The 17,239-nt window shown below is 37.5% G+C and overlaps 1 protein-coding gene across 2 annotated transcripts in view; it reads left to right on the top strand.

The window, feature by feature from the left end:
• The window catches only part of SLC25A21 (solute carrier family 25 member 21), a 523,908-nt gene that overhangs the window by 360,318 nt on the left and 146,351 nt on the right, over nt 1-17,239 (top strand). For both annotated transcript variants that reach the window (XM_017858964.1, XM_017858970.1), the window contains one exon: nt 14,873-14,956. In XM_017858964.1, the coding sequence (XP_017714453.1) occupies nt 14,873-14,956 (84 nt within the window). The remainder of the gene's footprint in view (nt 1-14,872; nt 14,957-17,239) is intronic.

Genomic DNA, 17,239 nt, shown 5'->3' with positions numbered 1-17,239 from the left:
ATAATCAAGCTGGGTTCTCTGGTCCTTAGTCCACTGCTGATTTTAGGTGGTGAATTAAAGCACATAGGAGGAAAGTGGCTGAGAAAGAGTGGGAGGAGGGGCCTGGAGCAGGGAGAGTGGCTTAGAGGCTAATACACTGATGTGCAAGAAATGAGACCCCACTGCCTAGCAAAAAGAGAGAAAACAGCACAAAACTATACAGGGAAAACCACCAGAAAAGCGATGTGAGGCAATTAGCATAGGGACTCGCCTGCCCAAGCCTTGCCAAGCTAGAGGAAAACACTGCATAACAGAACAGGAGGGTAATTCCTATTCAAGAGGTCCCCACTGACCCCGAAAATGCTGCATTGGGCTCCTTGTGTACTATTCAAGGAGGCAAGCAAAAATAAGACAAACCTGGGAAGACTTGCCTATTATTAATGTTTGAAAGCTACGTGTTTGTCTTATTGTAATACAAACTTCTGTGAGAAGGTTGGTGTCTTAGTAAAGCAGAGTTTAACACTTAGGTGCCCAGTACAGAGTAGGCACCCAATGAATGTTCGTTGGCTTGAATTATCTGTAAATTCCACTATTTGAGAACACGTTTTGCTCTTTTATACTCAATAATAATGTGTTACTTGGGAGTGACTGAAATTCCAAATGTTTAACTCAAATCTGCCCACTTAAATTTCAGGAGGATTCGTTGAATGAGAGTGAGGGGAGTTTCATTAGATATGACAATTCACCCCAGCAGAAATTTAAAGGAGGAGATTTAACTCTTAACTATTCATGTAGATTTCTAACTTGGGTCCCATTTAAAAAGCATGCATTATGTTTCATTTTTAATATTTTAGGAAACCTAGGTTTCCCATGACACCCAATTATCTAGACCTCAATTTGTAGAACAGAGAGTTATTTTCCAAAGGTAATTATGTTTTAAAATGCAAAGTTACATTTGCGTAAAAGCTGCTAGCTAAAGTCAGCATTTTACAAAATTAAATGACTTGGACTGTCTTGTAGTGTTGCAACCCAGCAAAGCACCTGCCTATAATACTGCCAAACATATTAGTTGTCTTTTATTAAACATTTGTTAATTGGTGAAGCATAGTTTTCTTGTTCAAATTCTGTGGACAAGTTGGGCCTGGTACTAGGTCAGATTAATTCATGCATCTCTTCTGCTGCCAGTATTCTAAGTGATTTTTGATTATTTTTAACATGTAATTTGATGATAATGATGAAACCACACTCTTCCACTGGGTCTCTTTTGAGTGTGAGTTCATGACATAATGGAATGTTTATTATTAAAGGCATTTAGTTAAGAGAAAGAGAAAGAGGAAGAGATCATGAAAGAGATAGAAAGAGAGCTACAGAGCTCATTAGTTTATACTTGCCTTGATGATATTCCTCAGGCATTCAGTACACACTTAAACACTTAGAAACAAGTAAGCCCCATGGAATAGATGAATATAGACAGATCTTTTATTGTTGTTGTTGTTGTCCAGAATGTATCAATGCAGTTAGCTATGCGGAGAAGGCTAAAAGAGATCACATGAGATCACATGATGTCTTTTGCTCTCCAAACAGACCTGCATCTAAAACCTCCTACAAAGATGTCCATCTCTTCTCCCCAAAGGGGATATCTCTCTCCATTCACAGTCTATACCCCTGGCAGTGAGGAATCAAATTAAATGGACACAGCTTCTTGGAAGCCTGGCTCGCTCTCCCCGGCACAGTTCATTGAGGGCTGCTTTTTTTTGGATTCCAGAGATAAACTTCATTGTCAGCTGGGTGATATTTAAGTGATTCTCTTTTTACTAATGAAAAAGCTTGACTTCAGAGAAGCACTTTTACTGGTCACTCAGTGAACTAGAGATGAAATTTTTAGTACAGTACCACTGGAAGCAGAACACTGCTTACTCTAGCCCAGTGCTCTTTTAGCTCCAAACTGGCACTTTTTCTTTTCTAAGTGATCTTAATCCTACAAACATAAGGAAACTGTGAAACTAGAGGACACACTGGGATAGATTATATATGTAAGAATGCTCTCAACGTTGAAAATGATATAAAAGTAAGCAGTATGACTACCATTTGTTTGTCAGTTTGGGGTTCAATCCATCCATGAAATGCTTTTGAAAATTGTGGCCTCATTTGAAAACTGGTAACAACCAATCCAAATCTTGGTAACATGTGAGGTCAATCTTGATATAAAAATAAAAACCTCCCTTGAAATTTTCCTCCGCTATAATAGGAATAAGCATATTTTCTTCCTTATTAGCCAAGCTTATTGTCTCCATTCCCCCAATTTTTTCCTAGTATGAGCAATTATGCTTATGAATGTAAAGCAACCCACATTCTTTTCGTCTTTTTTTCTTTGATATTATTGAAAAGCATCCTTATCAGTGCTAAATAAACTATACAGTAGGTACACTTAATCACTTAAAATAAAATGGAATAGTATATTAAGTCTCCAGAGACTCCATATTCTCCAACAGACTCCCTCACTGGGCCCCTGGCTCCTGTTCTCTAGTGCATAGTTTCTGTAGAGTGGCTCAGTTCCCAGGGCCAGTGAGAAGGTTCTGGCAGTTTTAACTACATTCAAATTCCCTGTTCTGGAAATCTGTTATGGAAGCTAGAAACCAAGAACTTCAGTCTCATTCTGAACAATGAGCTAAGGTTCAACAGGTAAGGATGGTGTTTTGTGCTTCTTATTCACTAGGCAGTAGATGCTATTGGTGAATACAGGAAAATCTTGTGGACTCAAGGGGGTTGCTTGGGAGGATCGGAGAGAGAAGATGCACAGGTAACTTTTTTGGGTTGGGTGCTTCTTATTCACTAGGCAGTAGATGCTATTGGTGAATACAGGAAGAACTTGTGGGCTCAAGGGGGTTGCTTGGGAGGATCGGAGAGAGAAGATACACAGGTAACTTTTTTGGGTTGGGGGGGTAATCACTTGGAAAATGCAGTAAAACTATGATACTTGTCTTGACTATAGTAATTTTAATAGTTGATTGCTGAGGTTGATTTGATCCTCTCTATTCTCATTACCTTGATAATGGGTTCTATTTCCAGTCTGATTCATCCTTCCCCCGTTTCCCAAATATGAGTTGGTTTCATGGTAATTAACCACTGTAATGGCCAGCCTAGGTCAGTGCAGGTGGGACAATGTAGTAAGAGCATGTAGATTTGAAGTCATTTGTTCGCATTAAATATGAAGTTTAAATATGTGTATACATACATACATATGTATGTTCAAAGAGTGGTTGCACGATAATCTGATATTAAGCATACTTTTATGATGTGACATGTATTTTACAAAGCAAAATAATTGAAAGTTATGCTAGTCAAGCTTTTGTTTAATGGAGACTAGTTTATGCTTCTAGTTTATGCTTGGAGCATTTTAATTATACAGCTATGTTAATTAGCCTATTTTATTACTTGTGGTTTAACATTATTAGATTTAGGTTGTAATCTCTAATGATCATTTGCCTCTGACTTGTTAACTAGCATATTGTCATTAAAATAAATTTTAGAATTATATTGTCAGTGTGTTAGTTATTATCCCATAAGTAATATAAACAAGTAGAAGAACTTGTGCCAGATGGTAGAATAAACTCTTATCACAATTCATTTTGCAATCTCAAATTTTCATAGATTCTAAATACTAGAAATACCGTATGTCTTGTAATTGTGAAAGATGTACAAAACTAGATCTATTTCACCATACTCATGAAGGATATGTAAATAAATGTTTATTGTAATGAAATCTGTGGTTGACAAAATGGCAAACTATTTATAGGATATTTAAGTGTACTGTAAGACTGTGAATTGTAAAGTATACAGTCACAAAATATCAGACTTTAAATCTCCTTGGCTTGTGAAAGGAACTGCAATTAGATGTGTCTAGGATCACAGGAAATTACTTAAAGTATGTTCAGGCTATCAGGGTTGATCTGATATTTCAGTGAGATAGTATTTTTGAGGCTCTGTTAAAAAACATGTTCAAAATTACATAGCACAGAAGATTTTCTTTGCCTTTGTGGCCTTGCCAAGATGTTGTTACTTTATCTGTAGTAATTATCTAGGCTGACTGAGCACTCCAGGTTACATATTTTTTCAAATTATAAACTGTTTTACAATAACATAGAGACATTTATTGGTCTCCTTTACAGTATATAAATGTTAAGCCAATGCATACCCCTGCCCACCTACACCTAATAAAGACATACAGATTTTAAACAGGCAAAGAACATCTTAATTTTAACCGGGTATAGGTTTCTGTGTCTTACAGAAATGACTAAGCAACAATCAGGAAAAGTATCTATCTTTCCCTAGATTTTTAGAATAATTTGATAAGCAGCCAAATATGTCTGAGTACTGCTTTTGAACTTCAGTCAGTGATCACTGCTTGGATAGAGCCAAACTCCATGACCCCGGTGGACTTGTTAGCTTTATTTTGGAGTGTTAATTGATGACAGGCCTAGAATGTGAAAGCAACAAGCAAAGGCAATGCTTAAATTGCAGGTGAACCAAGTTCCTAGAATCTCTATTTAACATGCATATTCTACCTTGTTTTATAGTTAATTACTAACATCTCCTGTCCCCCACCTTGGTTTATTCTCTTCTAGAGGGCAGGACCTGGGTGTTATTCATCTTTGGGGCCTCCAAACCCTTAACCTTGTTCCTTGTACAGATGGGGAGCTCAGTAAATACTGAGACAAAAATTCATGTCTGGAACTACAAACCACACCTTCGAAAATGATTAGAGGCCCTGTTGATCTCAGTCAGTGCTAAGGCAATGTTATGTAGTTATTATTATTATTTTTGTTTTGGTTTGGTTTGGTGTTTTGTTTTGTTTTGAGACAGAATCTCGCTCTGTTGTCCAGGCTGGAGTGCAGTGGCATGATCTCTGCTCACTGCAACCTCCACGTCCTGAGTTCAAATGATTCTCCTACCTCAGCTTCTTGAGTAGCTGGAATTACAGGTGTCTGCCACCATGCGCAGCTGATTTTTGTATTTGTAGTAGAGATAGAGTTTCACCATGTTGGTCAGGCTAGTCTCAAACTCCTGACTTTAAGTAATCTACCTGTCTCGGCCTCCCAAAGTGCTGGGATTACAGGTGTAAGCCACCACACCCAGACAGTGTAGATTATTATTATATTTAATCTGAAGTGAAGACAAAATAGCCACAGCTAAATTTTTTTAAAAACTACCATTCACATTACAAGATACTTCAATTTGGAAGAGTAAAGCTATGGACATAGAGAAATGTTAGAAGGAAACCATCCCCCACCCATCCCTGCCCAGTACTTGCTAAAAAAAAACAAAAAAAACTATCTTCAAAACCAGCAGTGTCATCTTTCCACCATCTGATGTGCTCTTTCCGGAGGGATGAGAAAGGCACAGGCCCCAGTGCTTATCTCCTGTGGAAAGATTTCTTCTCTCGGATGGTAATTTTTCAGAAAATGGAAAACAAACGTACATGGTGGGAATTCTTCTGAAGATGTGCTTTCTCGGGTCTTTGCCCAGAGTTGGTGAGGTCGGTGTGTACACGTAAATTTCAAAACCTCAGACATGTCTTTGCATGTTTGGTCTGACTTTGGCTATGTTCAACCAACTCATAAGAAAGCAAACATACTCTGTAGGAGCAACATCTAATTTCAGTAAGAAAGGCTAATTACAGTGAATTAAAATCTTTATTTAATCTTCCTACAGTTATCCTTTTAATGTGTTCTGTAATTGCAAACCTTTAGTCTGTTAATCTCTGATTCATTAGTGGGCTTCTTAAGTGTTTATTGAGGAACATGTGTAATATTCAGGTAATTACTAATAATCTTTGTTCATGGCACATTCACAGAAATCTCTGCAGGGAGTTTCATTAGGCTCATCACCACTTATCATCAGTATACAACTTTTTCTAGCAGTCTCCCACCTCTAGAAAGGATGGAATTTGGGGCCTTTAGAATACAAAAGGCAAGGTCTATTCTCCCTTATGGATAACAAACTCAAATATTAAGTTTGTGCGCTGCTCTCCCTCAAATCAAATTGTCCCATTTTATTGCTGAGGAAAAAGGCAGGGGGATTAAATTACAAGTCTCACCAGTTTACACTGTGAGTCAGTGGCAGCACTAGAATTGCAACCAGTGGCTCCCAGTCTGTGTCTCGGTTCCTCAAAGTGCTTCACCTCCTTTGACATACAGGTGGAATTTTTATGTAACCTAGTGTATTGTGGCATAAATTGCCAGTGAAGGGGGAAAAGTGGCACTTAAGGCTGGCTTTGGTGGTAAGGATCCGCTGCATTTTCATCCTAAACAAAAACAAACCTTCTGATCTCCTTTTTGATTGCTGAAATCCCTATAAGAGAAGACACATTTTGACGGATGGCACATTAAAGTAGAAGTCACAATAAGGATGAATGATGGATGTGAATGTGTTTCCAAAAGCAGAGCTAAATGGGAGAAGGCAGAAGAGAGCACAGGAATGCTGTTGAACTAAGAAGTGATCCAGGGGTGACGCCAGAAATGCTCTTTACCTGTCTCACTGATTTGCTCAGGGATTGGTGGCAGTGCCAAAGGGGTGACTTGGAATGGCTTCCCACTGCCAGTCTCCATCAGTTCCCTCTCCCAAAGCACCCCAAATAATCATATGATCTAACTAAAAAGCAGCAGAGTGTGTGCTATGCAAATGTAGCCTCAGGACAAATCCTATCATTTACCCCAATCCAACCCTTTGCAATTCAATTACTGCATATTCATATAAAGATAGGACGATATAAGTTATATTAGGTTGGTGCAAAAGTAGTTGCGGTTTTGTCCATTAAAAGATTGAGTGTTAGGCACCATCGAAAGTATGGCCAAAACCACAATGACTTTTGCACCAAATGTATAATATATAAGTTATGTATGTATATATACTATATATGCATATATAGTATATGTACATATATATGCATATATCCTGTATAGTGTACAAATATATTTCTAAAGCCTCCACTCACCAGAATATTCAGTATTCGTTAAGAAGATGATAGATATAAAATTACTTTGGAAATAAAGGCACTGCATAAATTTGAGATTGTAGAATTTTCAAACACCTTGTCTTGAGACTTTTAAGGCAGCAAAGCCATTTTATTTTATTTTATTTTATTTTATTTTATTTTTTGAGTCAGAGTCTCGCTCTGTCCCCCAGGCTGGAGTGCAGTGGCGCGAACTTGGCTCACTGCAAGCTCCGCCTCCCGGGTTCACATCATTCTTCTGCCTCAGCCTCCCAAGTAGCTGGGACTACAGGAACCTGCCATCACGCCTGGCTAATTTTTTTTTTTTTTTTTTTTTTTTTTTTAGTAGAGATGGGGTTTCACCATGTTAGCCAGGATGGTCTCGATCTCCTGACCTCATGACCTGCCCACCTCAGCCTCCCAGAGTGCTGGGATTACAGGCGTGAGCCACCGCACCCAGCCAAGCCATTTTATTTCTTACAGACATGTCTTTCTTTTGGCCATATCTTCAGAAGTACTCAAATAAGCGGAAGTGGTATATCTATGCTGAGACTGAGTCACAGACTAGTTTAAAATAGAATATCACTGAGCACACAATGAAGACAGCGCAAAATGCTGCAGTCATGATTCTCACCTAATTTAGAAAAAAATGCTTCAATGAGTGCAAACATTTTTTGTCTTTAAAAAATATGCTCGTACATTTGTTTGGGAACATTGAGAAGCCCTTCCTTACCCTGGTGGTTACCACAGTAACTCACTCAGTATTGTGGCTGGTAAATGACAGGGCCTATTTCCTCCCATTTGTTAAGTGTGTGCAGTCCTTTGGCTATGAGAACAGCCACAGATAGGTATCTGGCTCCTTTGCAATGTAGCCTAGGGTTTGAGCCACACTCCTGTCTCTTGTGTGTGATTCTGATCGGATGTTAGGCACCAAATATGTCCCAAGTGTTACATCATTGTCCACTCTGTCAGTGTGGCAGCAAGTTTCCATTCTAACAAAAGAAGTTACTCAGATGGATATTCCATACGTATTTAAGCTGCTTTTATTAGGACAATGGAGAAGTCCAACCCTTTCTTCTAAATGCAATCAAGAGTGGTGTAGCTTTGCTTTTGTAATTTTACAAGGGGTTGTATTACGTAACTGGAAAATTGTCTCCCTGAATATAGAGAGAATTTGTTAGCAGAAAATACAGCTTGGAACATGCTGATGTAAAGCTTCAATCCAAGAGAGAAACCTTTTAAGTTGCTGAAATGTAGAGCAGAGGAAGAAGGAAATTGCTGTTTTACATGATTGACCAAAATGCACTGTAATTATATCAACTTGAAACAGATTGCTGAGAAGAGCTGATAACTCTGTGATCAGAATAAGTCATGTGTAATGGAACAAAATACTGCAACCAAATACTGCAAGTGCTTTCTCTGTAAAGTGTAGATATGACGTATGTGAGAGGCACAGTAGAAGAGACAACTGTTCTTACCTTAGCCTGTGTAATGGGGCCTCTGGCTGCTTTAGCATAGCTAAGAATGGAAGGGAGGCTTTACTGGGGCATTAGTAGTTACCATGTCTGCCCATCCTTTTGCATTGCTCATGCAGCACGGTTTATGGACTGTGGTCCTGTAATGTTTTGATGTTGCTGCTCCTGGTTGTAATTAACTCAGCATCACTCATCAGACAGTCAGTTGCTAAATGAAGCACTCCTCAAGGATTTCATGGACTGCCCTTTCTTGTTGCCTGTTTGAAAATCTGTGGGTAAAGTTTAATTGCAGATATGTAGCCCAAAGGTAGTCTTTCTTTATTTCCCCTCTCCTTTTCCCTTCCATTGTCTCTGCTAAGTACTATTTCCCACCCATAAATAGCCGATCATCCCTAATAAGAGTGGTGCTAGCATCTGATGCTCTGAAACACTATTTCTAAACATCTGATACTCTGAAACGCTATTTCTAAACAATAGGTTTTGTTTATGGTGATCATCTATTTGCACATCTTCTTCACCTTACTGAAAGCTTCTACAAGGCAGGCTTTGTCTTATTTCTTTATAAGCCCCCAAATAGAAGAGTGTATAATAAATAGTTGTGTTCAAGAACTCTTATGAACTGAATGAATAATAGATAGGAAATATGATCTATTTGGTTCTGCAAAGAGAAAAAGAAATTGCAACTAGTGAGTGAAGTGCCTAGACTTGTGAAATCATCATACTCTGTATTCACATTTGCATAAGCTGTCAGAAAACCCACCTGGGAATTACCTGGGCATGCAGACATCATAGGCAAAGCTGAGATCTCTAACCACAGAAGGTAAGAAAAGGCTAAAGTTGCATGTCTAGACATAGGACATGCTTGCCTGGCCCATCTGCTGACTTGTTCACAGACTCATCTGGAACCAGGGCCGTGCAGTTGTGCAATGGCCATCCTGAGGTAGCTGAAGTGCTGATGTGAGCAGCAGAAAAGGTCAAGTGCTTTATACTGGGCTTTGACTTTAGCTCCTATATACCTTCTACCAAACCACTTCAGGTCTCCAAGCACCCTGAGCAAACAAGTGCATGCAGCAAGCAGAGTACTGTGACATTTTCCCGAAGGAAACGCAGGGTAGGTGGCTGTAATGTTCGCTTCCCCGTTAGAAAGGACAGCTTTCCGTTGCTGGCCATTGTTCCTGTCGTCTCCCCACCTGGAATGCTTCCTCCTGATTTACTCTCTGACTCCCATGAGGAGTCAGCTCAAATCCTTCTCTTTCCTGAAACCCTCGCTGACCCTCTGCAGAAAGCGGTAATTGCTCCCCTTGTGAACACCTGGACAACCTGGTGCCGATGCTACTTCACATTTTGCATATTTCCTCTTACATCGTTATTTTTTTCTTCATATTTCTTTCTTGTGCGTCTTGAGGTTGAAGGTAGTACCCTGGGTTTTTTAAAAACCTGTAGCATCTTAAATCATATGGCACACATTAAGAAAATAATTCATAATTTGGGAAAATGCATCTAGAAAGGAATTTACTGAGATAAATGAACTTAATTAAAGCTTATTACAGATATTATGAAAAGCATCTATGCTTATCTAATACTTTCATAATATATAAAACTGTTTTGAATAACTTTTAAAAGAACAGTTAGAGTCTTGGTTTTTCCCACTAGATGTAAGAAAGGATTTTATACTCAACAATAATATAGGCTACAAATATGCAAATACAGAAATGAAGATTCTTATTTGAACTGAACAAAAGTCATATTTTGGAAATTGCTCTGTATGTTTCAAAGTAATTTGTTGTCTAGGGGTAGTGGCTCATGCGTGCAATCCCAGCACTTTGGGAGACCGAGGCGGGAGGATTGCTTGAGCCCAGAAGTTCCATACCAGCTTGGGCAAGAAGGGAAGACGCCACCTCTACAAAAAAAATTTTTTTTAATTAGCTAGTCATGATGGTGCATGCCTGTAGTCCCAGCTCAGGAGGCTGAGGTGGGAAGATCCCTTGGGCTTGAGCCTAGGAGTTCGAAGACGCAATGAGCTGTGATCGCACCACTGCACTCCACCCTGGGGACAGAGCAAGACCCTGTCAAAAAAAAAAAAAGAGGAGAATATGTTAAATGTGCCATTTTAAAAAATTAAGGAGAAAAAGGACTACCCAGCAAGCTTGCCCCTTTCATTATATTCCTGTTGCCTTTATTTATATTCTATCACCATTATTTCTCACCCAGACTATCGTATCTCCTTCCTGATTGTTCTCTCTGCCATATTCCCATTCTAATCCATCCAATTGGTTAATAGGTACTCATTTAGAGTACCTATTGTAATAGAGTAATAGAGATTTGTATTGCAAAGAACTCTGCTGGAAGACTGAACTCCCACGTCTCTGAACAGTACTGTTCACAAACTTCTTCACAGTACTCTTCAGTACTTCTTCACAAACACATGTAGCAACTTTTCACTTTACAAAACCAAATGTAATTCCAGCCTTGCTTTGCTTTTCAGTATTATAACACACTCACTCTGGCCATATGCCCAACTACTTCAGTCAAAGCAGTACATTCGTTCTTCTGTCTGATATGTGTCAGTTTGTAGCATAATTCTGTGAGGCCTAGAACTATAAAATATATTATTCCTAGAAGTAGACATTGCGTTCATATCATCAAGCCAACAATCTAAGAAAAGCATTTTGAACTAAATAACATCAGAAGTATTTTTGAAAAGTTATTTTTCAAAAGCAGGTAAAATTGTGGAGGGAATTCTCTCCCACAGAAGGAACAAGACCCCTAACTTACAACAGGAACAATAAAGTAAAGCACAAGGAATAGGCAGGCTAAAGAACCCAAAGTGTAGAGAACTCAGGTATGGGAGAAATGAGAGTACTTGTTATAAACCTCTTTAGAAACAAACTCCAGAGCAAATACAAAACAAAAAGATAAGACCCTTGTACTGGAAACTTCCACATTTGGAGGGCTAAGAGTTCAGAGATGCATGATCATATGCAAAAAGAAGAAAAAAGAATTTAACTTTCAAAAATGGGGCACATGTTTATTGAGCTCTAATTATATGCAGGGCACTATGCTTCTGTGAAGATCCAGGTAGCCTGAACTACCCAGAATGATCAATCTTGTTCCATCATGGAGTAGTGATAGTAAACTGTAGAGTAATACAATCGCAATATACAACCCCAACTCTTGCTTCAAATGCAGACTCCTGCCTGCCAGAATGAATTCCAAATTTACAATCAGGGTCAAAGTTAGGCCCTATTAGCTACTCTGTAATTTTTTTTTTTAACATTAAGTTCTGGGATACCTGTGCAGAATGTGCAGATTTGTTGCATAGGTATACATGCACCATGGTGGTTGGCCGCACCTATCAACCCATCTTACAGGTTTTAAGCCCCACATTCATTAGGTATTTGTCCTAATGCTGTCTCTCCCCTTGCCCCATGGCCCCCGACAGGCCCCAGGGTGTGATGTTTTCCTCCCTGTGTCCATGTGTTCTCACTGTTCAACTCCCACTTATGGGTGAGAACATGCTGTATTTGGTTTTCTGTTCCTGTGTTAGTTTGCTGAGAATGATGGCTTCCAGCTTCATCCATGTCCCTTCAAAGGGCATGAACTTATTCTTTTTTTTTGCTGCATAGTCGTCCATGATGTATATGTGCCACATTTTCTTTATCCAGTCTATCATTGATGGGTATTTGGGTTGGTTCCAAGTCTTTGCTATTGTAAATAGTGCTGCAATAAACATACATGTGCATGTGTCTTTATAGTAGAAGGATTTCTAATCCTTTGGGTATATACCAGGTAATGGGATTGCTGGGTCAAATGGTATTTCTGGTTCTAGATCCTTCAGGAATTGCCACACTGTCTTCCACAATGATTGAACTAATTTACGCTCCCACCAACAGTGTAAAAGTGTTCCTATTTCTCCACATCCTTGCCAGCATCTGTTGTTTCCTGACTTTTTAATAGTTGCCATTCTAACTAGCGTGAAATGGTATCTCACTGTGATTTTGATTTGCATTTCTCTATTGCCTAGTGATGATGAGCATTTTTTCATATGTTTGTTGGCTGCATAAGTGTCTTTTGAGAATTATCTGTTCACATCCTTTGCCTACTTTTCGATGGGGTTGTTTGGTATTTTCTTGTAAATTTGTTTTAGTTCCTTGTAGATTCTGAATATTAGACAGGCTACTCTGTATTTTTAACCTTTGTGCTAAATTGCCATCAAGGAACACTTATTAAGATGGGAAAGAGCACTATTGTTTCATATGTATACTCAGAGTTCTGAATTCTACATTAAAACACCTACAATATTTGTGTATGCTTTTCACAAAAGGAAAAACATAAATGCCTCGGGGCAAATCTGCCTGGCTAAGAAATAGATGAAAATACATTTTTTCCTTTACATCCCTTGTAAGTTGGATTCCTAGGCATTTTATTGTCTTTGAAGCAATTGTGAATGGAAGTTCATTCATGATTTGGCTCTCTGTTTGTCTGTTACTGGTGTATGAGAATGCTCTTCAAGGAGAACTACAAACCACTGCTCAGTGAAATAAAAGAGGACACAAACAAATGGAAGAACATACCATGCTCAAGGATAGGAAGAATCAATATCCTGAAAATGGCCATACTGCCCAAGGTTATTTATAGATTCAATGCCATCCCAATCAAGCTACCAATGACTTTCTTCACAGAATTGGAAAAAAATGCTTTAAAGTTTGGAACCAAAAAAGAACCCGCATTGCCAAAACAATCCTAAGTCAAAAGAACAAAGCTAGAGGCATCATATAACCTGACTTCAAACTATACTATAAGGCTACAGTAACCAAAACAGCATGGTACTAGTACCAAAACAGGTATAGACATGGAACAGAGTCCTCAGAAAACAATCCACACATCTACAGCCATCTAATCTTTGACAACCTGGAGAAACAAGAAAATGGGAAAGGATTCCCTATTTAAATAAATGGTGCTGGGAAAATTTGGCTAGCCATAGTAGAAAGCTGAAACTTGATCTGTTTCCTTAATCCATATGAAAATAATTTCCAATGATGGAATTAGAGACTTAAATGTTAGACCTAATACTATAAAAACCCTAGAGAAACTAGGTAATACCATTCAGGACTTAGACATGGGCAAGGACTTCATGTCTAAAACCACAAAAGCAATGGCAGCAAAAGCAAAATTGACAAATGGGATCTAAATTAAACTAAAGAGCTTTGCACAGCAAAAGAACTACATCAGATTAACCGGCAATCCTACAGAATGGGAGAAAATTCTTGCCAATCTACTCATCTGACAAAGGGCTAATATCCAGACCTACAAAGAACTCAAACAAATTTACAAGAAAAAAACAAACAACCCATCAAAAAGTAGGAAAGGATTGCACCGACATTTTCAAAAGAAGACATGCATACAGCCAACAGGACAGGATGAAAAAAGTGCCTCGTCATCCACTGGCATCGAGAAAATGCAAATCAAAAACCACAATGAGATACCCATCCTCAACCAGTTAGAATGCAATATTAAAAGTCAGGGAACAAACAGTGCTGGAGAAGATGTGGGAAATCTAGGAAACACTTTTACACTGTTGGGTGTACGTAAACTAGTTCACCCATTGTGGGAAAGCAGGGTGGCGATTCCTCAAGGATCTAGAACTAAAAGACAATATGACCCAGCCATCCCATTACTGGGTATATACCCAAGATTATAAATCATGCTGCTATAAAGACACATGCACACGTATGTTCATTGCGGCACTATTCACATAGCAAAGACTTGGAATCAACCCAATTCCATCAGTGACAGGACTGGATTAAGAAAATGTGGCACATATACACCATGAAATACTAGCAGCCATAAAAAAGGGAGGAGTTGTGTCCTTTGTAGGGACATGGATGCAGCTGGAAGCATATTCTCAGCAAACTATCGCAGAACAGAAAACCAACACCGCATGTCTCACTCATAGATGGGAACTGAAACATTTGGAGATCCACTTGGACTCGGGAAAGGGAACATCACACACCGGGGACTATTATGGGAAGGGCGGGGGAGGGATTGCATTGGGAGTTATACCTGATGTAAATGATGAGTTGATGGGTGCTGACAAGTTGATGGGTGCAGCACACCAACATGGCACAAGTATACATATGTAACAAACCTGCACGTTATGCACATGTACCCTAGAACTTAAAGTATAATAATAAAAAAATTTTTTTAAACATTTTTTCTATAGATTTCATTAAATTACAGAGAAATGTAATTTTAAAGGCTATGAAAATAAGGTAAGGATTATGTAATGCTAATAAATGAATAAAATCCATACCAAAGCAGAATATTCTAGATTAATCTGAAAAGCTGTTTCTAAGACTTTAAAAAATGAGAAAAGCCATTTGGCAAAATCTTTAACTTAGAGTTTTTGGTTTGATTTTCCTTCTAGGTTTCAGATTCAGAGATGTGCAACTGATCCAAACAGTTATAAAAGCTTGGTAGACAGCTTTCAAATGATTTTCCAAATGGAAGGGTATGTATATTCTTCATATAGCCATTTTAATATGTTTCTACTTAACATGTTTTCTCATTTTGAATGGTTTATTTTCCTAGTCTTACTAGGGGCAAAATACTTAAAAGGGTAACTTTCTACTTTGTTATGTTTTCCTAATAACGTGATTGAAAACTGAATGTTTATATAATGGAAACTACCACAAAAAGATATTAATAAGTAATTTAATGACTAGAGGACAATTTTTAATTTATGCCACTAGGATTGTTTAAAGTTTCTATAACTGGGGCTCTCTACTGTAATATAATGTCCAAATTCATTCCCCATTCACACTCTAGTTTATGAATATGCAAATAAAACAGATCTGTATCAAAAATTGATGCATCAAGGCTGGGAGCAGTGGCTCACACCTGTAGTTCCAGCTACTTGGGAGGCTTAGGTGGGAGGATTGCTTGAGCCGGAGAGGTGCAGGTTGCAGTGAGTTAGGATTGCGCCACTGCACTATAGCCTGGGCGACAGCAAGACTATCTTAAAAAAAAAAAAAAACAATGCATCCAATTAATTATCTGATCTATTAAATGATCAAATAAATAGAATATTTTTTTATATAGGCTAAAATTATCTTCAATGTGTTAGATTCAGTTAAAAACTGTATCCAATAAACATATATGTGCACATGTCTATTGGAAGTGAGGGACTAGGGGAGGGATAGCATTAGGAGAAATACCTAATGTAGATGACTGGTTGATGGGTGCAGCAAACCACCATGGCATGTGTCTACCTATGTAACAAACCTGCACGTTCCTCACATGTATCCTAGAATTTGAAGTATAACAAAAACAAATTTTTAAACTATCCAGTATAATTTTCAAAGAATATTGTATTTGCTTTTGGAAGTTGTTTTATAAGAAAATAGTTGAAAATGATAATCTTTCAAAAATGTAACAGGAATAATAATAACTAGTATATATTTAGCTTCTATTATGTAGTAGGGATTCTTCTTACAACTGTATTATGTAGGTTCTGTTGGGTTCCATTCCAATTGGACAGATAAAGAAGACTCAGAGAAGGTAGTAAGTTTCACATTTCTGGTGAGTAGTGGAGCTGGGAATCAAATCTAGGTCTGCTTGACCCTAAAACCCATGCTCTTAACTGCTGTAGATCACTACTTATCTTGCCAGGTTGCACTATAAATACTATTCTGCTAATCATTTATTTCAGTTAAATTTGTATTATGGATATCTTTCCATGGCAGTATATTCTCTCTAACAACATAGTAATTTATTTTATCTATATGTTGCAATTTATTAATCTCTACGGTAGACCTTTAGGTTGCTTCCAAATTCTTGCTATTATAAACAATAGTGCAATAAATATTTTCATACTATCTTTGCACATTTGCGTGTATCTATTTATATATTTTAATATATAGTATATATTGATATATTATATATTTATATAACTTTTATATATTTTTATAGTTTTAATATATTAGTACAATAAAGTACATTGTTAGCTGTGGACTTACAGGATCAAATGATATGCATGTTTAATATGAGAGATGTTGACAAATTACCTTCCAAAAAGTATGTACTGATTTTATACCCTTAAAATTTGAAAGTTCTTATTTCTTCACACACTCTCAAACAGATTATAAATCATTATTTGGTATATCTGTCACTGATATGTATCTCCCGTTTACCATCTGACCAATGAAAAATAGAACTGTCCTAAGTGCATTCCTTTGAATGTTGTAGGGATTGAGCATACTTTCATATCATTAGGCATCATTTCTTTTGCAAATTGCCTATTTTGTGTCCTTTATTCATTTCTCTTAGATTAGATTTTTTAAAAAATTGATTTGTAGGTGCTTATTATGTATTGTAGATACTAATCATTTGACTATTATGTAGACTGTAAACAATTTTTCCAACTTGTCATTTGTCTTACAACTATTGTGTCTTATACCTTTCAGAAGTTTGTGATTTTTAAAGATTGTAATTTTATATTATCTATCTTTTCCATCCTGATATCTAATGATGTCGCATTAAAAAAAATTCTCTAACCCCATGATTATAAATATTTTCTTCTGGTAGTTTTTTACATTACAATTTTTAATCCAGCTGATAATTTTTTCATGTGCAGTGTGGTACATAGAAATTAAATTTCATTTTGAAATGGTCAATCAATTGTCCAAACACTACTTGCTGAAAAAAATCTATCCTTTACTCACTAATTGGAAATGCTGCCTTTTTTTGTTTTGTTTTGTTTTTGGGTTTTTTTTTTTTTTTTTTTTTTTTTTTT

Source organism: Rhinopithecus bieti, unplaced genomic scaffold (assembly GCF_001698545.2).
Source record: "Rhinopithecus bieti isolate Rb0 unplaced genomic scaffold, ASM169854v2 scaffold_2435, whole genome shotgun sequence".
Classification (NCBI taxonomy): domain Eukaryota; kingdom Metazoa; phylum Chordata; class Mammalia; order Primates; family Cercopithecidae; genus Rhinopithecus; species Rhinopithecus bieti.
This window is presented reverse-complemented; position numbering and strand designations above follow the sequence as displayed.